The sequence below is a fragment of the Lissotriton vulgaris genome, chromosome 10, assembly GCF_964263255.1.
Source record: "Lissotriton vulgaris chromosome 10, aLisVul1.2, whole genome shotgun sequence".
Taxonomy (NCBI): domain Eukaryota; kingdom Metazoa; phylum Chordata; class Amphibia; order Caudata; family Salamandridae; genus Lissotriton; species Lissotriton vulgaris.
The window spans coordinates 1012683862-1012711139 of record NC_141698.1 but is presented as its reverse complement, the minus strand read 5'-3'; the positions used below and the strand labels follow the sequence as shown (position 1 = coordinate 1012711139).

At 45.4% G+C, this 27278-nt stretch overlaps 1 protein-coding gene across 1 annotated transcript in view; it reads left to right on the top strand.

The window, feature by feature from the left end:
* The window catches only part of TMEM108 (transmembrane protein 108), a 794620-nt gene that overhangs the window by 436733 nt on the left and 330609 nt on the right, over window positions 1–27278 (top strand). Inside the window, exon 3 of the mRNA XM_086940014.1 lies at window positions 12898–12983. Within this exon, the coding sequence (XP_086796140.1) occupies window positions 12944–12983 (40 nt within the window). The 5' untranslated portion in view covers window positions 12898–12943. The remainder of the gene's footprint in view (window positions 1–12897; window positions 12984–27278) is intronic.

Here is a 27278-nt window from a genome sequence, read left to right as displayed (position 1 = left end):
TTGGGGAAACCCCCGCAAGCGGTTCAAACCCTCACGACCGTCCCTCATACTGTTCTTGACACTCCTATCAACCCAGACATAACTGAGGCACAACGAGAGGAAGTCTTGTCTCTTCTTCTCCGTTACCCCGATGTCTTCTCTGACCAACCAGGAAGAACAAACGTAGCGGTACATTCCATACCTACCCCTCCCGGAACTGTAGTTAAACAAAAACCCTATCAGGTCCCTGAAGCCAGAAGGCGGGCATTTCAAGAGGAGATCAACCAGATGTTGCGTTCAGGAGTGATTGTACCCTCACACAGTAACTGGTGTTCTCCGGTAGTTCTTGTTCCCAAACCGGACGGCAGTATTCGTTTTTGCATAGACTTCAGGGCCGTCAATAAGGTTTCCAAGCAAGATGCCTATCCCCTCCCTCGAGTGGACAAACTGCTGGAATGCCTTGGTGAACCCCAGTACATCACAACCATTGATCTCACCAAGGGGTATTGGCAGATTCCGCTAAACCCAGCAGACCAAGAAAAAACCGCCTTCTCTACTCCCTCAGGGCACTATCAGTTTACCGTTCTTCCCTTCCGTCTGCACGGCGCTCCGGCCACCTTCCAAAGGGCAATGGACACTGTCTTGTCTTCCCACCAACAGTATTCCTCTGCTTATTTGGACGACATTGTCGTCTATAGTAAAACCTGGGACGACCATAAAGAACACCTTGAGAAGATCCTCACTAGTCTAAGAGCCACAGGCTTTCACATAAATGCAAAAAAAAACCAGAGTGGCCTTCAGGAAGGTAAAATACCTAGGATACGTTTTAGGTAATGGGCTGATAGAACCACAAACTGAGAAAGTGAAGGCCATCCTAGAGGTCCCTTATCCCAAAACCAAAAGGGAGCTGAGAGCGTTCCTGGGTCTGGTCGGATACTACAGGAGGTTTATCCCACAGTTTGCAGACCTGGCCGGACCTCTCACGGACTTGTTAAAAAAATCTCACTCGTCTCCTAAACTACCTGCCCCTACTCCCAAAGAAACTAAGGCATTTCAGGCACTTCAAACAGTCCTTACCACCTCACCCGTCTTAGTGTCTCCGAACTATACGAAACCCTTCATTCTCCAGACTGATGCCTCTGGGGTGGGTATTGGGGCGGTCCTTTCACAGGAGGACTCAGACCGGTTGGAAAGACCGGTTCTGTTTATCAGTCGTAAACTGTTCCCCTGAGAACTGGCTTACTCCACCATAGAAAAGGAATGTTTGGCTGTCCGCTGGAGTGTGGACAAACTCAGATACTATCTAGAAGGAAGGCCTTTTGTTTTGTATACGGATCATGCTCCACTGACCTGGCTTCAATGGAACAGGGGACACAATGACCATATCCTCAGGTGGTTTTTGGCTCTGCAACCCTTCCAGATCGAGGTCCGTCATCGCAAGGGTTTGGAACAGGGCAACGCTGACTTTCTGTCCCGGTTTCCTCTTTTCCCCGATCGGGGAAATCCTGGGGGAGGGATGTGTCAGAGAGTCCCTACCTGCCACGAGTCGGATTCTGACCAATGTCACTCTTCCTTTCCGCCTCTGCGAGTGCAGGACAGCCGCGCTCCCTTTAAGGCAGCGTGGGCTTACCCCGAAGGCGGAACTCCATCCCTGACGTCATCCTTGCCAGCCCAATCGGAGAGATCGGCGGCGCTGACAACGCGACACCAGGAGGAGTCCGGCGCGAATGCGGGAGGAGAGGAAGAAATGCCTGAGGACTTCGCCACAGCACAGGAGGATACCGAAGTTGGGTTGCCGTTCGCTGAGACTGGAGGAGGACCAGCCACCAGGTTGCCGCAGGCAACCCCACTTCACTTCAACTTCCGCCCAGCCCCACTTCAACGGGAGAAGTGTGGCTCCGCAAGGTACGGGCGAAACTACGGGGAGTGTTTTACACGGAGGGAGGGAGCGGGTAGAGGGCGGCTGGGTGGTCACCGGGCGTTGACTGTGTGCAAGCGCCACAACGTTTCACAGATTGAAAGAGCACCGAACGGTTGTGGTCCCTGGTGATCCCCTTCACGTCCAAACCACCCCCCCCCCCGCCATTGCTTATTACCGGTCACGCCAGTAACCCGGCGTCTTCTTTCTTTTCTTTTGTTTCTTGAGTGTCTACGAAGACCGAAGAGTTTCCATTGGACTCACTGTGGGGAATTCTGACGAAAGAGACGTGAAGCAGCTAAGAGAGAGAGACTTTCTTTTGTTGGCAAGAGCTACAAGACTCTTTAGTTTGTTGTATAACGAACTGTTCAAAAATAAACCCAAACGATAGCAGAGCAAGTTCGTTTTGGTTGTACATCATTCCTCTTAGACGTCTTAACCCCCCTACCCCACGACAATCATTACAGTAGGATACATACTTTTATAGACATCACACGAGAAGATGCCACGCGATGGAGCTGGCCTGATCCATATTTACAAATTGTTACTTTTGGGCTATCTGACCCTCACTATACAAAACCTAATGAAATTGGAATGTCTCTTCATAAAATAAACGAATAAATCTGTTTTTAACCTGAAGCCTACTCTGGAGGAACTTAAAGTCACCTGATTAAAAATTGAGAACAGCTCACTCCAACTGCCCTGAAGAAGTCCGTGGAGGACGAAACGCGTTGGCTACTGGATTGAAGAAATGAATAAAGATTAAAACTTCAAAAAAAAGATCTGAGGACTCTGCTACTCAAGTCATTGAATAATTTTTGACTTGTGTTCAATGTTCATTAGTGCAACAGATTTCTAAAATACTTATGTGTGTGCTGGATCAATTGCTAAAAAATTACATACTTTTATATGTCCAAACTGTGAAAACTATACATTGTTATTTTTACTGTGGGCAGCCCAGTTGCCCTTTTGGCTAGTACAGAGTTATACACTGACCCAATAATGTTTCTAACTTCTGAATGGGACTATCAAAACAGGCACTTTAAGGTAGCAAATTAATCCTGGCATTAAACCCTACTTGATGCCGAGGTCAAGTTTTTCCGTGGGCGTGAAGCCCACAGGTAGCCACGACTCTAGGATGGACTACCAAGCTCATCATGACTCAGGAAGGGTGCAGACATCTTGAGAGTTGGCAAAATAGTGCACTCTGGGATTGCTAAATGTCACGCATAGCTGGAAGATGTGATAGGGCAGGAAGGTTCCTGGTATCTTATTGGCAAATAAATGCACACCCACCCCCCCCCCCTCCTCCCCACACACACGCACAGGGCCCCTTCTAGGTAGAAATAGGGCACCCCTGGCACCTTGAACCTCAGATCCCATCTGGACTGGAGAGAGGACCCAAGAAGGACTAACCTTCTAATCCTTGGGCCTGGCAAGAGAGGCTGCACCAACCGCTGGGCTGCATTTGCTGCTCCTTTGGCTATCAAAAAAAGGACTGTGCCTGTGGGTCCCGGCTACTGGAAAATTTGCTCCCGAGCCCCAGTCCGCAAAGGGGAACTCCAAAAGTCAGTCTGGCCCAAGTCAAGTTGCCTCACTCATAGAGCAAGGGACAAACCCAGGAAGCCACCTGATGTCTGTACAGCAGCCAGATCATCTTGACTGCATCTACAGCATCAGTATTCCTCGGCATCAGGACCACTCCATCGAAATCTTATGGTGGTCCTTGCATAAAGTGTGGAACTTGTCTTGAGACTCCCTTTCTGACCAGGAAACTTTACAAATACTCCATACAGCCCCCCTCACTGTCCCCCTCTTAGAATTGGTTGCCCAGTCTGTGCAGCAGTATTCAAACATAATTCTTTAGAACATTTGAAACATTTTCAACTTTACAGTTACCGATGCTTGTTTGAGCTTTGGACTAAAAGGCTGAGATTTGTATTTTACTTAAAAAGGTATAACTTCGGAATGCTCTGTTGGATTTTGGTGTCTAAATTTTTATGAAAATATAATCTACTTTTATAAATTGGTGTGGAATTTCTTTTGTGTTGTGTGGCCTGATTATTATGTTGTATGGTGCTTCTAAATGCTTTATAAGTGATCCTTTGTTTAAGCCTTGCTGATCAAAGCCATAGCTACCCAAAGTTGAGCAAGAGGTTAACAAACGAGTCCGACAGGACCCAAGAAACCTTTGACGAATGTGTAACACAGTGAGGTCGCACAACCGCACCATGTAATGCGCCACAATCCTCACAATAAGTGTTACATTTTGTTTGGGAACAGATAGAAATGTCATGTTTAGTCTCCAATGAATTGTAATGGCAAACATGGATTTTAAGTCACAATTATGAAATACAGATTCTTTTCCTAACTATTTGGTGCCCGCAGCCTGTATCCTCGGTCACAAGAGCAGCTGTAGCTGGCAGTTTGCCTTTGAATATTCCTCCCAGACAGTGTAACAAAGGGGTACCAGGTGTTTGCATGATGGGCCATCCTGCCAGGATTGGAGGGGCAGAGCTGTTCCCTGCCCCACATACACTTCAAATGAGCTGCATCAGCACACTCACAAAGAACTGCACACCAGGCTTTTGTCACCTCAGACTTCCTGGGACCTTGGCAAGGAGGAAGTAAATTCCAAAACCATCTGGTATCAGTATTGTGCAAAGAATTCCAAATGTATGAATTTGAGAATGGAGAATTGATTTAATTTTTGTCTCATTACACCCATAGCAAAACTGCTTGGTCAAAACTTTTTTTATGTTTTAGTTTTCTTTATGCCACTTTATTTAATCAAACTAAGTGAGATGGCTTTGGGAGGGTGTTCAATTTTGTTGCTGGTAAAAAAAAACGTCAAACTGATTGTTTGTAGTAGAGTCATGCACCACAGGAGGCAACCCTGCTCGCCCTCCTCCTTCAATGAGACTGTCAATAACGAGTAAAAACCACAATTCTGCAGCTCGGTAGGTGGATTTATAGCGCTTGTTCGGTGCCTTGTGGCTTTATTGGCATATAAAATTCTCTAATTCCAATCACTGTAAATCTGCAGCGACACAAGTAGGCTGCATCTGCGGGGGAAGGCGCGCGGTCCCTCTCCAGGGAAAGATAGCTCACAAGGTTATGCATCTGCTGTGTGCAGGATGATGGGTACATGGTTGAATCCTGGAAGGGCCTACTGAGCCATTTATCCCTAGGAGGCTGACAGTGTGACTGCGCACAGGCTCATGTAGTAGGTCAGTATAACGAGAGGGAAAACACAGTTGAGCCCCCAGGGGGCGCTATACTAAAAGTAAGTCAATTTCTTGAGCCCTTCACCATCTATGGAGCCCTTCTGTAACTTTATGTGCACTACAAGCTCCTCTGTGTCAGCCCACTGTGTCATTTGACACTTACATTTTTTGTGTTGGTCATCATTGTAGATTTACAATTCATGACATTTGGCTAATATAAGAATTAGTTCAACAAACCTATTCCCTACTTTATTCTTTCTCAGTCTGGGCGTTAGCCCCAGTAGGCAGATTTGAGGTTGGAGTATCTTCTCCCTGACTTTCCTTGATTATTTCTACTATTGGTTTCCAGTGCTGGCAATCGCCAGATATTCCCAGAACATGTGGTAAAACCCCGCTTCGCCGCGGTTGCATCGCCAGCTTGCAGAAATGGAGTGTTCAGATATTTTTGCTACTTTGGATGGATTCAGATATGTCTTGTGGAGATAGTTACATTTTATTAGCTTTAGGTGTGTATTTCTCAGTACACTGAGAGTGGGACAGTACTAAGTCAAAGTCTGAGATGTATCGGCAGCCACCATAAACAAAAGAGTGGTGGGGCGGGTGGGGTCAAGCGGGAGGCGTCGTGTGGGGGGTTAGAAACATTTTTATTTTTTTTAAATGTACTTTTTGCCGCCAGCCGCCTCCAGCATCGCATCTCGTCGCACCAGCTCTCCTCTTCCTGCGTGATCCCAGCTGCCCCTGGGACAGACTTCCTGTCCAAACGCGCGGGGATTGGTGTGAGTGGGCAGGAAAGACGCCCTACTCAGACCAGGGAGTCTGTGAGTGTTTCTCCAGCTCGGCTGCTCATGCAGCTGGCTGGAGGAAACCTAAGTGCGCATGTGTGTTTTGGTCGGCGGCCTGACACGGCAGGCCAAACACACATATGTACACTTAGGGAGTGGAGTGCACTAGCGCTCATCCACCCCTCCCATACCTCGGCCCCAATGCTCCCTACACCGTGAGCTGGCAAATGTCAAATAAGGCGATGCAAGAACATTGTTTTGTTTTACATTTGCTGGCTCTGAGCCAGGCAGTGGGGCGACCTTCCTCCACCATTGCGGAGGAGCCGCCACTGCTGAGATGTCTTTCCCCATATTTGCTGCTTATTTTTTCCTTAGGCCTGTCAGTGGTTGTTTGAGACTATCCAGCACTACTCTATGTAGGTGCATCTCAGCCTTTTCACCCACTTCCAGTCTGAGTTTGATAATATTTCTTGTGTGGGAGGGTTCTCTGTTGTCTTATTTCTAAGATGTCTGTATGACCGCTACTACTTTTCCATATCTTAGGAACTGGCCATGTGGTGGTCCCATCTCCTCCACAAGGTCTTGGAGGGCTGGTATGATACCACCCTCATATAGATCTCCCACCTGATGTTCCACAGCATCTCTCTGAGTTTTTAGAGCAGGCCTCCGTGCCGCCGTGAGTATGCCTGAGAGGGCTTGGAACAGCTCTGGAGAATACCCTGTAGGTGCTGGTGCCCATCTTGGGTACCTGTCCCTGCAGTGCCACAAGTGTATCTTTAGCAATGCTCTTTTATATCATCAATGCTGTTACTCTGCCCCTATCAGAATATAGAGAACAGTACTTGGCTTCTATGGAAGGCTGTGCAGTCAGCCATTTAGCTAGCCATTTTAGTTGGTGTGTTATGTAGTAAACCTCAAAATCCAGTACCCCCACTCCGCTTCCATTGGTGAATTGTTGTAATTTAGGGGGTGCCGTCCTGCAGCGCTCCCCTACAAAAGTAAATCCCTTATTGTAGATTTAAGTTCTTTGAACAAATTTGGAGCTAAAAACATATGTATATTTTCAAAGTAAATTGACAAGAGCAGCAGTGCTATCATTTTGGTATTTTGGTAAGGGATACCCTACCCTGGATCAATGGAGGCAAGGGTTTCCAGAAGGTTCTAGAACCTGTTTTTGTCCCTAATGGGTCTACGTAGGTTGCCTTTATCACAACCAAGTCTGTATAGCAAATGTGGATGCCCAAGTAGGGAAATGTGTACGCCACCCGTCTGATATTATTCACATTATATCCTTGTTTGGCCTTGCTGTTTCTGAACAGGCATGGTATCCAAATGACTTAGTTTAAACGATGAGTAACCCCAAGATGTTCCCAAATATGTGTAGTACAGTAATTGTTGGGGCGTGCCACTTCTTGCATCTCTTAAGAATAGCATCATGTCTTCATCTAATAATGAAATTAAATGACGTGCCCCATTTAGACCTAAGCGCAGACCCTTATTACGCTTTTGTGTGAAGGCTGCAAGTGGCTCCCTTCCTAGGGCGAACACCAGATCTGACAGGGAACATCCCTGCCCTGTTCAAAATGTCATTGTGCATGGCAATCAAATCAAATTTGACGAGAGCTGGTGTACAACATATCAAAGACTATCTTCCCCGTGTCCAAAGAGTCATCATCTTGCAGAGAGAACAACGGGTTTTACCGTAAGGGATGACAACCCTTGGCTCCTTAACCAAATGTTAGCTTGTACTAGTCAGTCGGTAAGGGTGGAACCTGGTGCTCACAGGACCATTTTTGGCTGAGCCCATAGTTAGGGCTATTGGGGGATAGGAAAGTAATTCTTATTGGAAGAAGTCTACAAACCACGAGGACTCATGGCATCGGGTTCCACTTTGAGAATGGCAAGCGTATAAAGTTGCTAATAAATCTTGTACACCATTTCCCAACCTCCATTATCTCCAAGGGGGAAGGACGAATTTGCAAGTTGAGAATGAAATCTCTTGAACCCTGTTTGGGATCTGTGAGTCAGATAGGCACTTCATAAGGGTGGTGGAGAGAGAGAATCTCAACACGGTTTTCAGTCTGGCTTGACAGTGCAGCTGTCTGCATCACCTGTTGTTACCAATTCTTTAAAATATTCATAGAAATGTCCTTAGATCTGCCCTGGGGAGTATTTCTCTTTCACCCCTCGCTATTAGCTGTTTGGTGTATCCATCCATCGCCCGAGGAATGCTTGCATTGCAATGCATGAGGAACTACTTTACTTCTCAAACGTATACTGAATCATCATTCATGAATTTGTTATCTCATATTGAATTGCACACAGAAAGTAGTCAACGTTTTTATTTTTTGTTTTTCACTGTAGCAGTTTTTTTCAATGCTTTGGTCAGGACTGAAGATGCAAGCCAGACCTATTGAATGTTCCTGTTGCTTGTTCACTCCTGTGGTCCTGTTGTTCACATCAAATGAATCAGCTAAAACCTCAACAATGCTCATTAACCTTGAGGGGTGGAAAATGAATTCTCATCATCAGAGGGCCTTAAGAGTAGAGTATTCCCTTCAACAAGTGTGTCATTCATAGACAATTCCAAGTGTGTAAGATCGTCGATCAATCGCGTACACTCTGTCTTAACCTCCATCATTGTCTCTGGCGCAGGACAGATTTACTGTAGTAACATACTCTTCCTTCAGAAGGATCCCTGCAAACTGAGCCCAAATGAGTCTCAGGGGACCCATGAAGCAAGCACAAGGTACTTCCTGGTATGATTAGGCAACTGCACCAAGAAGAATTCCTCACCGGTTGTCATTGATTATAGAACATTCGCATATTGTACATCAGGAAATACATTATGATCAAAGAAAGTACAGCAAATAACTGCCAGCCAACAGTAAATGACATAGCAACAAAGCACAAATTCAAAATAATTGGCACGTATCGCGCATTTTCTGGGCGCCGATTGACGACTCACGAGGCACAAAGACGCTTCTTTATTTTAAGTCTGTCATCTTTTTTAATATCGCTCGACATCAACCGGGAGCAAGGGATACTGGTAAAAGTAATATAAAAAGAGATGAAAACTGCAAGTCAAATACGCCCTCCCGCTTTCATAATCTCCTTGGCATTTAAAAGGCCGGGGAGTGCAATATAATGAGTTGACGTGTGTGTGTGTGTGTGTAATGACAGCGGACGTCTCTTAAGAAAACTCTGAAGGATTGATTTTGGGACCTGATTAAATCACTAGCAAATGCACACTGAAGAAATAAAGAGAGTTTGAAGCTTTAGGATTTGGAATTCACTAAGGTATTGTTCGCATTTAACTGTCTTCCCCTCTGACATAGGACACGTCAATCCAATCTTTTCTTAGCTAATCTTAATTTATCCTTATCTTATCACATCTTATCTTATCACATCTTATCTTATATAACATCTTATCCTATAACATCTTATCTTATTTGTATCCCGTACAAGACATTAGTATACCATCGAAGAGGTATTAGTGGTCCCGGTGCTATTCACACATTTCCAAGGTCTCCCTCGCACGCTGAATCCTGATCCACCCTCCAATGACATATATTAATTCTAGTCCACCTGTAGATTAAATGCATGTTCGAATATATTTTAACTCTGCACCACACAGTAATGGTAGTGCATCAAAAGTTCACAATTGCTTCAATGGTTTTTAAAAATTGATTAACTTGCTCACAATAAAGCATAGATGACTAAAAGGGCTTTTTTTACACCAAGTAAATGTATCAGACAAGAGATTGTCTTGTTTCCTTCTTTTTCCTCCACAGTAAGCAGAATTTCTGATCTTTTATCTCAGCTGTCTCCTTCTCTAATAATGAGAGGAGGGAGGCAATCACATCTAATGATCCCACACTGATGGAACAGTAAGGGGCGTTAGTTGAGAAGCACAGTTGGGAGCTGGCAAATTAAGAAATGGTGGAAAAAGGTGAGGAAAGGATTATGAAACACTGCGGTATCAAACAAGGGTGTGTCACCGCACCCCCATACCCGAAGAGGGATATTGAGAACTTAGCAGGAATCATAACTGGATCCATAATATATTGGAAGCACAGCAGTTCATAGTCCTATGAGGGGTGCTGAAAGCACATAAGCATACACAGTGCAACAGGAGTGAAGTAGAAAGAGTGTATGAGAATATTAACAGTTTGGTTTCTGGGTCTGGCTTGACAACCAGCTTTCTCTAAGACCTATTGTTACCAATTCTTTAACATATACATACTATGTGCATTGACTGTGCCCTACAGGAGTAATACCCTTTCATCTCATGCCATTGTATTTTTGGTATATCATTCCCCCTCCGCTCCCCATGAAGTGCTTGCATGATAATGCATGAAGGACTATTTTACATCTCTTAAGTACACTGACTGATCATGCACTCAATTCTTCATTTCTTAGATACGAATTATAAGAAATCAAACGTTTTCTGTTTTGCTTTTCACTGCAGCAGGCCTTTAAAAAATATTTTAGACAGGACTAAAAACGTAAGTCAAATCTATTAACTTTGCTTGAGCTTGTTTATGTAGTGCTTTGTACAACACTTCTACCATTTCTACGCACTTTAAATAACAAGTGCTGTTATCATCAATGTAATGGCACTTAGTTTGCTGGCTTTCGAAGTCTGCATTGGTCTGCTGAAGTTGAAACTTGTGACCAACAGATCATAGCGCATGTCAGCGATGAGCGTTTAACCCGGTTGAAACATTTTACCAACTTGGACAGTTAAATACCCCAGCACCCCAAAAGGAGAGTGGGACAGCTTTCATAAATTTATTAGAGGAGTCACATCTGAGGAATCTGAGAAATGCAAGCCAATATTTTGTAGAGAAAGACCAGCAAATTCATTTAAATACTCCTACTGCAGATGGCCGAAGGCAAAAAGGATATCCGAATACAAGATAGGATAACCTAGACCCAGAGAAACTTTAGTGGTGGGCAAGTGGTGGGGAGAGGATGTAGCCTTACGGCTAGAACGGTCAACCTTGAAGCTGTGGAACCGGGTTCGAGTCTCAGCAACTACGCTCAACCTCCTGTGATTCTGGGCAAATCACTTAATCTCCCCATACCTAACAAAAATGGATGTGTCCTTCTGTAACGCAACTGGTGCTATGTATAGAGCTCTGATACCTGATATCTTTGGATCTAGTTTGTGCTATATAAAACTAAAAAAAAAGGGAAGGAGAGGGGACAACCTATTATGAGCTATGGTAGTCCATAGGCAGACTGGTACTACTTCCTCATCCTGCGTGTGGAGCAAACTATAGTTGCTATAATGTGCCAATACTTCCGCCTGTCACCTAATAGAGCACAGCCTTACCTTGCATTACAACAGTCTGCACCAACTGCACAGGCCTGGAGTTTTAATAAAATATTTATTCATCCAGAACAGTTTTTTTGCATGACTGTCCCAAGGTATCCCTTCCTACACAAAAAAATTGTGCCAACACAGACACCCTTGTGCCTGAGTTGGCGCACGGCTGCAAAATGTGTGCTGGCTAAAAGGTCAGGAATGCGCCATATCTTGTAAATACAATACATTCCTGCCCTTTTGAATTGGCGCAAGGCAGCTCAGCAACATGGTTAGCGATGCTGCCCTATGCCAACTCCTTTTAATTATGCCTCTTAGTTACAAGAACTGTGCAGTGTGTCTTCGCACGTGCTGAAAGTACATAAAACATGGCGAGGGCTTTCAGAAAAACAATGGGGAATCTCTGCCTTAGAAATTTGCAGTTATTGTTGTGTATAACAATGGCCTGCTTAATTTGTCATAAACGGGGGGGGGAAATGTGATATAGCTGTTAAGATACCTTTGCTCAGGTAGGTTGAGTTTAGAAGAAAGTAGTAATTGCCCTTGAATTTTCCAGATTAATAAAAAATAATAATAATATAATAATAATCCACATTTGTAAAGCGCGAACAATTACCTGTAAGGGTCTCTAGGCGCTGGGGGCCGTTGGGAAGATTAAGCGAGCTATTGCCCAGAGTCACATGGTGCTGGGCTAATCTGCCGCAGGTGCCGGAGATCGAGCGTGATCCCCAGATTCCGGAGTCAGTTGCCCTGGCCGCGGCGCCACACCTCTTCCCTATAAATAAAAAATAATGTATGCAATCAGTTATTAGATTACACCTACATTTTTTTTGGGGGGGGGGGTGTTTGTTGTAGCGTTATATAGCGCAAACTTGACCCAAAGGTATGTGAGTGCTTTACAAGAGCACCAGTTATGTTATACAAGACGGCACACATTCATTTTTGCTAGGCGCGGGGAGATTGAGGGATTTGCTCAGAATCACAGGATGTTGAGCAGACGCCGAGACTCGAACGGGGTTCACCAGCTCCAGAGTCGGCAGCTCTGACGTTGGAATCGAGGCCATTCTTTCATTTGTGAGGCCTGGGGACACGGGTTCTCGTGCTGCCTTCCTCTTTGGATCTGTTTGTGTGATCTTGCCTGAGCAACTAATCTACCTGCGCATATGTTCCCTTCAGGCAAAATGTGTAGCGGTTAAACACAGGCTGCGAGCAAGTATGAAGCGCTGTACAAAAAGCGTCACTCTTATGTCGTTAATGCCTTTTGAAACATTGTTCCTCAAAGAAGGTAGACACCAATCCCGGCGCACTCGCGAGCGTGTCCGTGTGAGCCGGTGCACACTTGCGGGGGCTTCCCTGAAAGTCCCCCTCCGTGCTGTTCTTGTGTGATTACGCGCCAGGCGTGTTTAGCATAAGTGTACCGGTTTAATCCCCCAGCTGCTGAGTAAGCGTTTGGCGCGCTGGATTGCAGACTTTGCAGATAATACGGTTTGTTCTGCATTCCGGTAGCTTGATAATAAAGGCGACGCGGGCGCCGGCCGCCATCCCGGCCTCTTTCGGACCCAATTTAATCACTGCAGCCTGCGGGGTCCGGCTGAGTGCGCAGCGCCGAGTTTACGCCAAGGTGGCCCCGCTGAAAGAGTCTTTCCTTTCTTTCCACAGACAGAACCATGAATAAACTGGAAAACCAGCCGAGGCAGATGATACCATGAAGAGAAGTCCACAGGCCCTCTGCTGCCGACTGTTGAGTAAGTGCTCCTTTCCTACACCCGGGTATTGTCTGCTGTTGTTTAATGAGAGGCGAAGCTTAAAATGGGCCGGTACGGAGTACAGGCACTTTTTTATTTTGAGGGATAGAGTCCATGCACTCAAGAATAATACTTTGAATTGGAGAGTACTGGCACTTCTCAGAAACAAGCATAGCTGCATTTCTATTTCTCCATTTCAAGCACTGGTGATCGGTGTGTCTCTGTGTGGGAGGGCCTTTGCATTTAATAAATAAATAATAAATAAACGACGGGGCCTATTCACAAAGGCATTTTGGAGTGTGTAAACTAATACTGCTGTAGCACTCTTACATCATCTTCCCTGCTTTTGAAAGCATCTAGAATTGCACTAAACCGGACATGTTCCTGGAGCCCTCCTGTGTTATCACTACAAATGGAAAGGACGCGCCCTTTTTGCACTTTTGGTAACAATGAGTTACACTTAGGAGCCAGTTCACAAAGGCCTGTAAGGGGACATATAAGAAAACACCTGTTGCACTATTTCCTTTATTCATAAATGTTTTTGTGAATCAATCTCATACCCGTACAATGTATATGTGTGTGTGTTGGTCTTTGCAAAGTGTGAAACTAGTTGTAAATAGCGAAGCCTTGAAGACGGGCATGTGAGGGAGGTCGATAACAAGACAGCGCAGCGAGTTCGGTGGGAGTGTAGTGTTCCCTAAAGATATGTTTTTTTAGCTGGCATCGAGTGCTTAGATGGAGAAGGTTTGTCTTCTGTTTTTTTTTTTCATGTTTCATGTTTGTGACTAGTTTGTTTCCATGGTTTCTATTTCGTATGTTGTACCTTAAATGGTGGTGCCTGCTAATATACATTTTTTGGCTTGCAATGTCATTTTTTGAAGAATTGTGTTACCATGAATGAAGGCTTCTGCTGCGGTGCTGGTCCTTGTCTAAACATTCTAAAACCATTCTTTTCAGGTGTGTAAATGCAATTGGTTGTGTGGACATGGACCGGGAATGCGCTTCCTATATATACAATACGTTCGTAACCCCTTGGGCGCTGCCGCGATTCTGCGCCTGTGCGGCCGTTTTAAAGAGTGGGCGGGTTTATGACGGCCCCCAGCCGTCATCAGCACACGAGCACCGTGATGCATGACAGCTGGGGGCCGTCATCAGCAAGGAAATTATGTTCCTCAGGACACAGAGTCATCTAGCGAGCTTAAAACTCAGTTGGGTATTTCAATATTGAATTGAATTTGATATCTATATAAGAAAAAGAGCAATTTCCATTTGAAAGTAGAACAGAGAGAAATTGCATTTACAAGGAGAGTGTTGGCCTGAATATTCCTTTGAATTACATGTTTTCCACAGTAAGGGGTTTTCTGGCACATATTTCGGCCACATGCGAGTTGCGTACAGGCATTTTTAAGGCAAAAACGCCTCTTACATAGGATCTGAGGACGAAACAGTGTCAACGGTAGACCTTTCCCATTTTTCTCTGATGAATAAAAGCAGTGCAATGTGATGTGTAAACACCATCCATCCAAAATAAAAGTTGTGGCTCATTTACAGGCAAGAACAAAGGGATCTTAACCCCCTTACAGGTCCGTTTTATGAAATGTGATGAGCCTGGTCTGCCATGTTCAAATGTTGAGATTTGCTTTGCTTTGACCCCTACCAAATGCATCAGATGGTTAGAGGATACTCCATATATGCAATACCGTGAGAGGTGTCCAACAGTGGTCCACAAGAGAATGTCAGAAATGCAGGCTATGCCAATGAGATACATTTACATTGTATGACTCTCAATGGTAATTATTTACAAATCCGGCAAGTGTCTGTCCCTTATAGATCACCCGCCTTAGTTTATAGAAACTGAATGGTGGATGCATTTTTAGTCTTTAAAAGGAACTAAAACCATTGAACCTGCAAGCACTACTAGTGATGACAGACAACTGCACTAGTTTTTCATTTTACAGTCATCCACCAGAATAGGTGTTTCCTTAGGGTCTCTCTAAAGCTCACAGTGTTTTCAGTCTGTTTCCAAGATCTCCTTTGGAGAGCATTGCAAACTTTAGGACTCAGAGGCAAATCGTTTTTCTCCAATTGGATGGAGAAAGTGTGCACGTCATGCAAATACTGAGCCTATGTGATTGGCCCATCTCCCAGAATTCTGGTGAAATAGAAAGAAGCAGCTGTAGGAATGATGATGACATGGCAAGGTCCACTGTAATGTTGAAGTTTATATATTCTTAATGATGTTAGTAGAATTAAAAGGGGGAATTAGAAGATGACATTTTTCTTAGGGTTATTTTTAGGTTTGGCCTAGGTCTGTCTTGTCGGCCTCATATTTAAAAAAAGATATATTAAAAATATACACATATGTTCAGTTCCTTCACATTTTGCCTCCACCCGCCACTGCATACCACATGGGACAATGGATCGGTCCATTTCAGCCACTGGCTCTCTTCACTATGAATGACAGCATTTTGCTTGTGAACATGTGGACTTACATCACACACATCCTCCATTGTCAATGGTTGACCGCTCTCTACATTAATTTGTGCTTTAAATTCATGTTTTTATTTTTGCAATGGCCTTTTTAAACTTTTTTTTGCAAACATATGCACTCCACTTTTAGTCAGAGGCATTTCTACTTTTTATTGCTTTTACACTTTAATATCTATGCTATATGTCTGCAAAGAATAAATAAAAATAAAACCACTAGCTTGCCAAAATCAGACCTATTGGCTTTGCCAGAGTTTGTTTTCATCATGGACTTATGAAATAGGGCCACTAAAGCCCTGCTGGAGGGTTGCTGTTAGTGCTGAGTATTGAAAGCAAAAGGCCAAGCACAGGAGTGTGTGGCTGTACCTGTTATCTTTTATTTCAGTCAAAAGTGCCTTTTTGACTTTTTGTTATACACCTTGGTAGCTCTACCCTCTACATATTCACGTTGTTTCAATGGTTGTTTTTACTTAGCACTGTGGTAAACAGGAGATTGCTTCATAGCGCTTGAAAATGCACAAAAGATACAACAACGAAAAGCTCTTATCAAATGCCAAATGGGTAAAATAGTATTGTTTTGATTTATATCACCTTTGACAGAATTATGTGTCATAGTTGTAATCAAAATGTGATCATTAAGATTGTTGCCTTCTTGCACGTATTAATGTCGTTGTCACATTCTTATATTATTTGCATACTGTGAGAACGATGCCCCTGTCCTGGAGCATCATTTAGGGTTAACTTGCACTTTGCAGTTTGCTGCTTGCTTATGTTGTTGCACGAGAACCCTGTGGACAGTCTGACAACCACTGTTTTCAATGAGTCCAAAAAGTATCCTGAACTCTTGATATGTGAAGTAGCTGATTGTTTGTACCTATAATACACCATCCTGAACTAAGATGTTGCATCCTTGAGATTTCAGTGAATCTTGCTAAACAAATTTACAGCTGTGGGTCATCAAGGTCAAAATTTGGTCTTGTGATGTCACTTCCTGTTATGGCATCGATGGTCAAACTAGCCTGGTATACCGTTAAAGCTCACCTATTGATTTCAATGACATCACAGCGACGTCCCAAGCATGAAGGTCAATTCATCAGAATACCAGGGGAAGCAGAAGTGACACCGATACACCCTTTGGCCCCAAGGATTTCAAAGGGTTAACCCATTGTCTCATTCTTAGCCCCTCCTATTTACTGCTGAGGTGCCAGGAGAAGGGCAATCAATGGAAGGGGAAACGTCGTTTACAACGCGGTGGTTACATCGCGATGCCATTACATCGCAGTTTTTAGAACGCACGTCGTTACAACTGAAGTATTCTCGGGGTTCCCAAGGCCTACACGCTCCGGGGATTACCCACTTACACACAAGAACTGTTGGCACGGAAACTGTAAAATGCAAAGAACAAGTTTATTAAGACCCCATGGGGTGGTGGTACACTCAAACAGCACCCTTCGGTAATGCAAGAGGTATCACACCGAACACCGGTGTGACCCCGTTTATATACAATTTTGGGGCAATAAAAGATAGGCGGCACAAGTAAGACACAGTTTTAGGGACATATATGGTCATGGTTTGGAATACTGCCAGCTCATTGGAGGGTTTCAAACCCACTGGTCAGTTAGCGGCACATTCCTGAAGGCTTACGGGTCAGTGAGAACTGCGCATGTGTGGCTTGACCAGTGCTAAAAATAGCCTGTTGCTGGGCAGACAAGAGTGGTCAGTGGGACGGAAAAAGGACTAAAGGGCACGTCGGCCACGAGGCCGCTCATGGTCTAAGACGGCCGCTGCAACATTCAAAATGGCGTTATCGTATATAGCCAAGTTAAGGAGGACAACGTGTAGGTTCAGCTAATCGCTAATGCGGCCGGGCCAATTACGACAGACGACCCTTTTAGCGTTTAGCTGAATCTACCTCATAATGAACATAGTCAGGATGTTCGTCCTCGACGTCTATTAACATAATTTGTGTCACCTCTTTGTGTAGCATTATTTTGTCGTGAGCAAGAGCTCGTCGTGATGGTAGGCAAGCTGATAGACACATTGAACATAAAGCTGGGCCGCATTGAATACATAAGCATATAAAGAACATTGCTCCCACAAGTATACAGAGAATTGTCAACAGTTTCCAGCCCCAAGTTGCAATCATGGACCAGAACCATCCTGAAAGTGTCCAAGTTCCATTGTCCGGGTGTATTTCGGCAGCTATTTTATGCAGCTTGGAAATAGCATCATACACAGATGGGGAATTGTCCGGGACATAAACGCAACAGCTGCTTCCGATAATTCTACATGCCCCCCCACGATCAGCCAAAACAACATCCAAAACCATTCGATTTTGGAGGGTGACAATTCTGGAAATCTGTAGTTCCTCGGTAATATTCCCCAGGGCAACGGCAGTGTCATTTGCAACAGCCTCGACAACGCGTGTCAGTCGTCTAATTTTCCGGCTGTTCAATGCAGCCCCCACAAAGGAGAATAGTCCCAAATTAAAATCCACATACTGTTGTAATGCAGTGTCCGTTTGATCAATGTCCTCTAGGGCAACAGTTCGTTTAACCCTGTTCAAAACGAAATCGTGGTACAATGTGTAATCGTTGTGGTACATTGGAGGGGCAATGAATACAGGAGGTAGCACAAACGATACATAGCACGTGCCCAACCACCCCACTGGAAGCTGATGGTACCCCTTCGTTCCACAGATAAAGTATGTATTTCGAGATGCAACAAATGAAATGCCATTCGGGCTATCAAACGTGAGAGTAATGTTACATTCGCTTTTCCCCACTGCAATCGTGCCCTTGTTTCTAATACATAAATCGGCTTTTGTAGCAATAACATTTATAACATGAGCGCTAGATACATTCACATTTCGCTGATTGCTATATACACTTGGAGCAGATACATTGTCAGGCCTGTACTCTTCCCATTCGAAACGTGTACCCTCAGCCCGGGGAAACCCATCCTTGTCATGGGAACATACTTTATTCAAACGGAAAAGCACCCCCCCTTTTGTTGGCCATCTCAGAGTAAAGAGGAGGGTGTACCAGGCATTGCATGACCCATTGTGTGAAAACGGGAGTGGAATAAGTGGGGTGCCCCCTCTCTTCTGGTGCCCCGGCAACATTCCACACACCCAGCAGTTAGAGGTATTGGTCATATTATGCGTGTGGTGAAGAATCTGAATGAAGCTGTTATTTAAGTACGTTTGGCGATGGCGCTCTTCATGGAAAGGCAATGTAAAATGGAAATGTTCAGACGGTGCCGGGGTAGTCGGCAGCAAATGTTCACGTACAGGCACCACAAGTTCGACTACCCAGGCTATAACAGCAATCACCACAATGGTCAGGACAAAGAGAAAGGCGCCCAATATTTTCTTGTCACGAGATGCCTTTGGTGCCATAGTTCAAGAAAGTTTGTGCAAAGTCTCAAGTGGCACAAATTATTCACAATGTTTTCACAAATTGTCTCAGATACACGTGCGTGTATACCCAAAAAAAAAGAAAAATGCGGTGCTGAACTCCGAGGTAGCCGTTGTTTTCTTCTCCGGGCCAAGACGGGTGTCGCTACTCTGGCAGAACTGATCCCCCCCCCTTGGAATTCCCGGTTTCCGTTTCACAAACCTGGAGCGGTAACCAACCAGTCATTAAAAAGGAACAAAAATCTTCTTATCGTGGGCGTAGATCGTAACGCTCTCTTCCGGTAGCAGATTGGTCCGGGAAGGCTCCCTCCACTTCGGCCGACGTCACAGCTGGGCTCTTTTCTTTCTCCAAGATCTCCTTATAATCAGTCAACACAGCAGGAGTCACCAGATCCGGAGAGACACGGCGACAATGTGTCGAATGCACCCACCGCTTCCTGTTCGTCACTCGTACTGCGGTGCGGGTCGCCAGGAGGACCTGCTCGGGGCCCTTCCACCTGGGCTCCAAACTGCTTGCTCTTTCAAACGAACGGACCATTACATGGTCCCCAGGACGAAGATCGTGACCCTCTCCAGTGGAGTTATCAGGGAGCGCTTCTCGAACCTGTTGATGAATAGAGAGCAAATCATTTGTTAATCGTGCCAAATAATCATTCATCATAACACAAGGCACATCATGTATTAATCGCGGCTTGGGCACCCCCCAGATATTCATAGGGCGGCCAAACACCACCTCATAGGGCGTAAGGCCGGTTCGTGAGTGGGGTACTGATCTGAGAGATAGCAGTGCTAGCGGCAACGCGTCTGGCCACTTCAACGATGTAGACGCCACAATTTTGGCCAGCTTAAGCTTCAACGTGGCATTGTACCGCTCGACCAAACCTGCTGACTGAGGGTGGAATACAGCGTGGAACTTTTGCTGAATCCCTAACCCCTTCAGTACATATTCCACAATCTTTCCAACAAAATGGGGCCCATTATCGCTCCACAAAAATTTACAAACTCCAAAGCGAGGAAAGAATTCCTTAAGCAACACCTTAGCTGTTGTCAAAGCCGTATTGTCTTTCGTGGGGTAGGCCTCAACCCATTTGCTAAACGCACACACCACCACTAGGACGTACTTCAGGTTATTGCAGCGCTCGAGTTGGATGTAATCCATTTGAAGCACTTCAAACGGTGCAGAAGGTGGAACGAACCCTCCTTTCGGAGTATGGGTCCCCTTCCCAGGATTGTGTTGCAAACACACCAGGCAGGTCTGCACTACTCTCTTTGCAGTATTCGCAATCTCAGGATGTTCCCAAACTCGTGTTAAAAGACGAGTGATTGCAAGAGCTCCGACATGGGCCAGTCCATGAGTCATCTGGACCATCGCCTGTAAGTAAGCCGCAGGCAATTTCCACTTCTCCATGTCTTTGCTTCTCCAACAACCTTCGTCATCTAGTACCCCATCTGCTGCCCAAGCCGCAAGTTCAGATTCTGTAGCTGATTTTTGAATATCCCGTATCTCTGCTCTAGCGTCACTCCATCTCTCAGCCTGTGATTGTACCACGTACATAGGGGAGCTAGTTCGGGACATAGCCGTCTGCCTTGCTATGCTGTCTGCAAAGGCATTTCCTTGACCCACTTTATCCGTAATCTTCTTATGGGCACTGCACTTCACTATCGCTACTTTTTTAGGACTGAGCAACGCATTCAGGAGATCACGCACTAGCTCTCCGTGCATAATGTGCTCCCCGTGTGATGTCAGGAACCCGCGTTCCCTCCAGAGAAGCCCGAAGTCATGGGCCACTCCAAAGGCATACCGGCTGTCCGTGTATATGTTCACACATAGGCCAGCACTCAATTCGCAGGCTCTTGTTAAAGCTATCAGCTCTGCTGCCTGAGCCGATTTTTGTGGTATTCTAGCTGTTTCGACCACCGTCTTAAGAGTCGTGATCGCATATGCTGCGGAAGTCGTACCATCTGGCAGCCTCAAACACGATCCATCAACCCACAGTTCCCCATCCACATCTGGAAGTGGCACATCCTGTAAATCGACACGACCCTTTGTCTGTTCCTCAGTCAGGAAAACACAATCATGATGTTTTTCTTCCTGACCCTCCTCGGCCGGATAGGGCAATAAAGTCGCAGGGTTCAAAGTAGCGCATCTTTTCAATGTTATGTGTGGCGCTAAGAGTGTCAGCTCGTATCCTGTAAGTCGTGCACTCGTGAGGTATTGGGTCTTTGTTTGGTTTAACAGGGCGTCTACCGCGTGGGGGACTAGCACCAACAATTTGTGTGATAACACTATGCCCTCACTCTGTCGTATGGCTACTGCTGTTGCCGCTACTGCTCGAAAACACCCAGGCAGCCCTCGTGCTACAGGATCCAAAATGGCAGAGAAGTATGCACATGGTCTCTGCTTATCCCCGTGTAACTGCACTAACACTGACAACGCACACCCATCATTCTCGTGTACGTATAATGTAAAAAGTTTCGTGTAGTCTGGTGTCCCTAACACGGGTGCGGAACAAAGGGCCTGCCTCAACTGTTCAAAAGCTCTCTGACATTCATCTGTCCACTCAAGAGGCATCGGTGTGGCTTTGGACAGTAATGCTAGCAAAGGCTTTATGATATGTGAAAAACCCATGATCCATTGCCTACAAAAGGACGTCAACCCTATGAAGGCACGCACATCTCTCTGCGTGCGGGGGACTGGTGTGTCTAAAATTGCTTGAATTCGGTCAGATGTTAATGCCCGCCCCTCCTTAGACAACAGATGACCGAGGTAGGTCACCTGGGGTCTACAGTATTGAAGCTTTTTCTTGGAAACCTTGTGATTGTTTTGTGCCAAAAAGGAAAGCAATGCAAGCGTACTCTGTTCACATTGTGCATAGGAGTCGGCGGCAAGCAAAAGGTCATCCACGTACTGGATGAGCGCAACGCCAGACTGCAATTTAAAGGAATCTAGTTGTCGTTTCAAAGCCTGGCTGTAGATACTAGGGCTTTCAGTATATCCTTGGGGAACACGACAAAATCTATACGATTTATTATTGAGCGTAAACCCAAACAGATATCTACTATCTGGGTGAACAGGGATGGAAAAGAACGCATTCTTTAAGTCAATAACGCTAAAGGTGGTGGCCGTCGGTGGAACCAAAGTAAGCAAAGTCGTGATATCGGACACCACTGGGTATTGGGGAATGACAATTTTATTTATTTCACGCAAATCAATAATAAACCGATAGATCTTGCCATCTGAGTCTCTCTTAAGAATCGGTAGAATAGGGCTGTTACAGACATTATAAGGGACCTCCTCCACCACCCCTGCAGAAATCAAATCCTGAACAATATGTGTCAATGCAATTTCACCTTCCTTCGAGATCTTATACTGTGGTACTCGTGGTAGAGGGGCCCCCTCCTTAACAGTAATGTGTATTGGTGGAATGCGCATCTCTCCCACATCCGTATCTGATGTCGCCCACAACGTGTGCGGCAGAGAGGCCAAAGCAGGGATGTCTAAAATGGCATAAAATCTGTCAGGGTCAGGGCAATCATCAGGGTCAGGGTAGTTGTCGTTCAGAATAACCCGCACTCCCTCTGGAGCGCAGCGTATTGTCGCTCGGAAGTATTTAAGCAAATCAATGCCCAGGATATTGTCTGGGGTATGGGGTGATAACAAAAATTGCCCAAAACTAAAGTATTTGTCAATGCATAGTGCAAGGGGCTTGGACAATGGGCTGGGGGAGGGTGTGCCATCAAACCCTACACACGTAATCATTTCGCCAGACAGGGGAGCCAGTTGGAACCAAGTTTTTCGACAGAGCGCTACGAGTAGCTCCTGTGTCGACTAGAAATTGATCAGTAGAACCCAAAATACCCGCTGTTACATATGGACCTTGCTGATCTACCGGCACTTCAACTGATTCCTTACCCCATCCTACGCAATCCTATGCATGCACATAATCCTGATGTTCCACATTCTCTCCTTCCGAAATCTGATATTGATTCCGTCTATCAAACTTATTTCGTTCGTCCTGGCCACGGCCCCTCTCCTCAATCTGTCTACGATCACCTCCGCCACCTCTCAGTCCAGTATAACCTCCTCTTGACCTTCCACTGCCTCGACCACGCTGACTACGCTGTTCACGAAGTACCGGACAATCTTCGGCCCAATGCCCAAACTCCTTACAATAGGCACACTGATCCTCCGCAATATCCGTACGACCATACGATGCGTTTCCACCACCTCGTCTACCTCTATCACTCCCTCTACCCTGTGTTCCCCGAACCTGTGCCAACATCACCTTCGTTTTCAATTCCTTCGCCTTTTTCTCTACACTTTCTTTAGCCTCCACTTCCTGCCGCTCATAATACTGAGCCATAGTTAACAAGGACGCAGGGGTCGCCGTGGCCCAGGAACTTTCACTCGACTTCAATCGCTTTGCAATCTCTGGTAGGAGATTAGCCACATACTTATCTACAAACAAATGCCGACCCGTATCGTCTGTTAAAGATTGACCACTGTAATCATGAAAGGCCTCCTCGAAGCGCGTGAAGAAATCTGAAACCGTTTCATCAGGTTTCTGTTTACACGACGTTAACATAGTCCAATCAATCTTTTTGGAGGGAACAAGCGTTTTCAATTTATCCAAAATAGCTGCCGGAAGGTCTAATATTAACTGACAAGGCTTACATGCTGGTTCTCTATCTAAATCTGCAGCATTTATTTCTTTCCATGTCCCCCCCAAAATCGTTTCATCATTAGTTTTACGAATTTGTCTCCACATATCGGGTGGTAAAATTAGCCCAAAAAACAAATCTATATCTACAAGAGTCATTACACAAGACGATATAGCCCCCTCCACCCCTTCATAAAATGCCGCCGGATTCTTCCGAAGATCAGGTAAAGAATTTTTCAATGCCATGACATCTGCTCTATTCCATGGCGTATATACCCAATTATACACAAAATACCCTTTCGCATCCTTCGACAACTTATCATCATCCGTACCTTCCCCTTTTGGTGGAACATACAAAGGCGCAGCTTCACGCATAGGCATAACATGCAACGCAGAACTCTTATCTGAACCACGGAGAGAACACTCTCTGGCCTGCCCATCATGCTCCAATTCAGACTCCTTTTGTTTCCTTTTCCGCTCCTCCCGCAATCGAGTTGTCTCATCCCGCAGCTTGATCAATTGCGCAAACAGGTCATCAACATCTGAAAGATCAAAATCACCTTTAGTCAAATTTTCACGATACACTGACAACACTTTGGGCTCTAACGTATCAGAAAGGTCACGATATGCGCTCACAACCTCATCAGCCAAGGAAGACAGAAAATACATCAATTCAAGATCCGTCCACCCTGTTTTTTCTGATATCAATTGATCCTGAGTAACAGTACGCTTATTCACTTTACGAGCCCAACTACGTAGATGAGAGGACCTCTCCGCAGTAAACCTGAGAGCAGATACGCCCTTCTTGCCCGACTTATCCTGTCCGCCATCATCAGAATCCACAGCTGGAGCCGTCGGCGTAAGGTACGGAGGCGGTGACCGATCTAACAAAGAAAAATCATCAATTTCATTATTAAGGACAGGATAAAGCGGTCGGCGAATAGGAAATTGACCAGTCGTTTGCAAATTACGTTCCCGTTCCTCCCTTTCTTTCTTCTCCTGAGCCTCCTTTTCCTCAAGCTGTAAAGCCTTATCCCGAGCAGCCTTGCGCTGCTCTTTGTCCGCCAAGGCAACCTCACGCTTCATTCGCTCACGCGCCGCTTTCTCCCACATTCGCACACAATCAAACATGTTTTGTCTAGACCTGCGTTGAAACATACATTGCTCTACAAATTGTATTTTACTCAAATCGTACGACCCGTGTAGGGGCCATTGCAATTCAGGATCGGCCTTGGTGTACTTATGCCATAATTTACTGTACATAATAGGTGGAAGGCCAAACTTTATATACATGTCCCTATTTGGAGTTCCCTCTGGGGGAGCCGGCTGTGATTCCGCTAACCTAATTGAGGCACCTTCTCCTAAACAACACATTCCTCGGAGTGTACTGAAAACAGGCATGTTCAAAAGGTATCACGAAAGCGTGACACCAAACAAAATGGCACTTACAGTTCTCCACACAATTGTGCCGCTCAAAGGGGAAAAAAAATAAAGTTAGAGAAACATCTCTACATGCCTGCCTATGTGAAGTACACTACACATATAAGTTCAAAGATCACAAATTCACAATGTTAGCTAACTCAAATCAAAGATCATAGGACTCGGCAAGCGTCCGAAGACTACCTCACCGATCACAAATCACAGAACTTCAGTAAGCGTCCGAAGACTACCTTACCGAACACAAATCGCAGAACTTCAGTAAGCGTCCGAAGACTACCTTACCGAACACAAAGCTTACCAAATTCCCAACTGTCCAGATTCCAACTGCCAAGGTCTTGTAAGCCAAATCAGCCAAACGGCACTTTCGCAGCGATGCAGACACTTCAAAGACTCAGTCGGAGACCGGCGCCACCTGGAAGGTCAGATCTGAAGGAAAGGAAAAAACACCGTGGCAGCCAAGACTCGGGTCACTCGTGGCAGCGCGCGCCCATGGCGGGTTTCCAAGCCTTCGTCACGACCTCTCCTTCGGGCATCCGAGTCGCCGATGAGTCCCTTCGTGGTCGCCAATTGAAGTATTCTCGGGGTTCCCAAGGCCTACACGCTCCGGGGATTACCCACTTACACACAAGAACTGTTGGCACGGAAACTGTAAAATGCAAAGAACAAGTTTATTAAGACCCCATGGGGTGGTGGTACACTCAAACAGCACCCTTCGGTAATTCAAGAGGTATCACACCGAACACCGGTGTGACCCCGTTTATATACAATTTTGGGGCAATAAAAGATAGGCGGCACAAGTAAGACACAGTTTTAGGGACATATATGGTCATGGTTTGGAATACTGCCAGCTCATTGGAGGGTTTCAAACCCACTGGTCAGTTAGCGGCACATTCCTGAAGGCTTACGGGTCAGTGAGAACTGCGCATGTGTGGCTTGACCAGTGCTAAAAATAGCCTGTTGCTGGGCAGACAAGAGTGGTCAGTGGGACGGAAAAAGGACTAAAGGGCACGTCGGCCACGAGGCCGCTCATGGTCTAAGACGGCCGCTGCAACATTCAAAATGGCGTTATCGTATATAGCCAAGTTAAGGAGGACAACGTGTAGGTTCAGCTAATGGCTAATGCGGCCGGGCCAATTACGACACAACGACTTGCGCTGGATGGCGCTCTAGGACAAGGAATAGTATAATTTACTATCCAACACCTTCCCTACTGTATGTAGACTGGAGTTGGAATAGTAAATTATACTACTCCTAAGTCCAGCGCCCTCCAACGCAAGTGGTCGTAACGACTTGCGTTGTAAAAACCACGATGTAGTGGCATGCGATGTATTAGCATGCGTTGTAATGTCATACAACCAATGGAAGCCACATAAAGTTAACAGGGCAGTACTAGCCAGTGGACCTTCTTTTCTTCCTGCTGTTCTATCGAATTTATATTTCAGTAGACGGAATATCCTTTGCCGTTGTAACGAAGTAACCCGTCCGCGAGATCTAAATCAGGCACTAAATCCATTTACCCAAAAAAATTAGGAGCACCCCAAATATGCTCCCATTTAAGAAAGAGTTAAAGACACACTTTTTTAAAGAACGCTACATCACCAGTCTTACAGTACTCTTCGGCACCCAGAGCCCAACCACCGCCCAAATCACTCGTTGACTGTGTTCTTGCCGTTGACACTGTAGAGTGCTCTACTGTTTTTTGGGCCGATTCGTGCTGTAGAAATACTGCATCCATATAATCATTTCAAAGTATTTCAACAATAGGTCCTGCAGGCAGCCAGACTTAAAAATACAACAGCTCATGCAATAAATAGACTCTACCTTCTTGGGGAAGCTGCAAGGGAGCTAAAAAAGCTTTGTTTAATTTGTGAGAGTTTTTTATAGCCCTCCCTTATGGTTTGAAGAATCCATTCAGGTACACTAACAACAGAAAACACCTGGTGCTCCCTGGCAGGGGAGGCTTTCCTGCAGCTCGCCAAACGCATTGCATTATCTTATAAATAAAACAGGCGGCGGTGATGCTGCCTGCCTCTGTGGTTTGGCACAGAGTTTCCAGATTTCTTTTTTTCTATTTATCGTTTCTATTAGAACTCTCCTGTGTGCATCTAGTCGCTGTGTTTTGAAGAGTTGAACAGACACGTTATTTGGAGCCCTGTCAATCATAGATTATTTTTTTTATTTTGTTTTTTTCTCAAATAAATGTCAAGAGTTAATCAATATTTCACTGGTCTCCCCAAATGTTTTTTAAAAGAAACCAAGGGCCTGAATATCAGTCGGCCAAAATCTGAC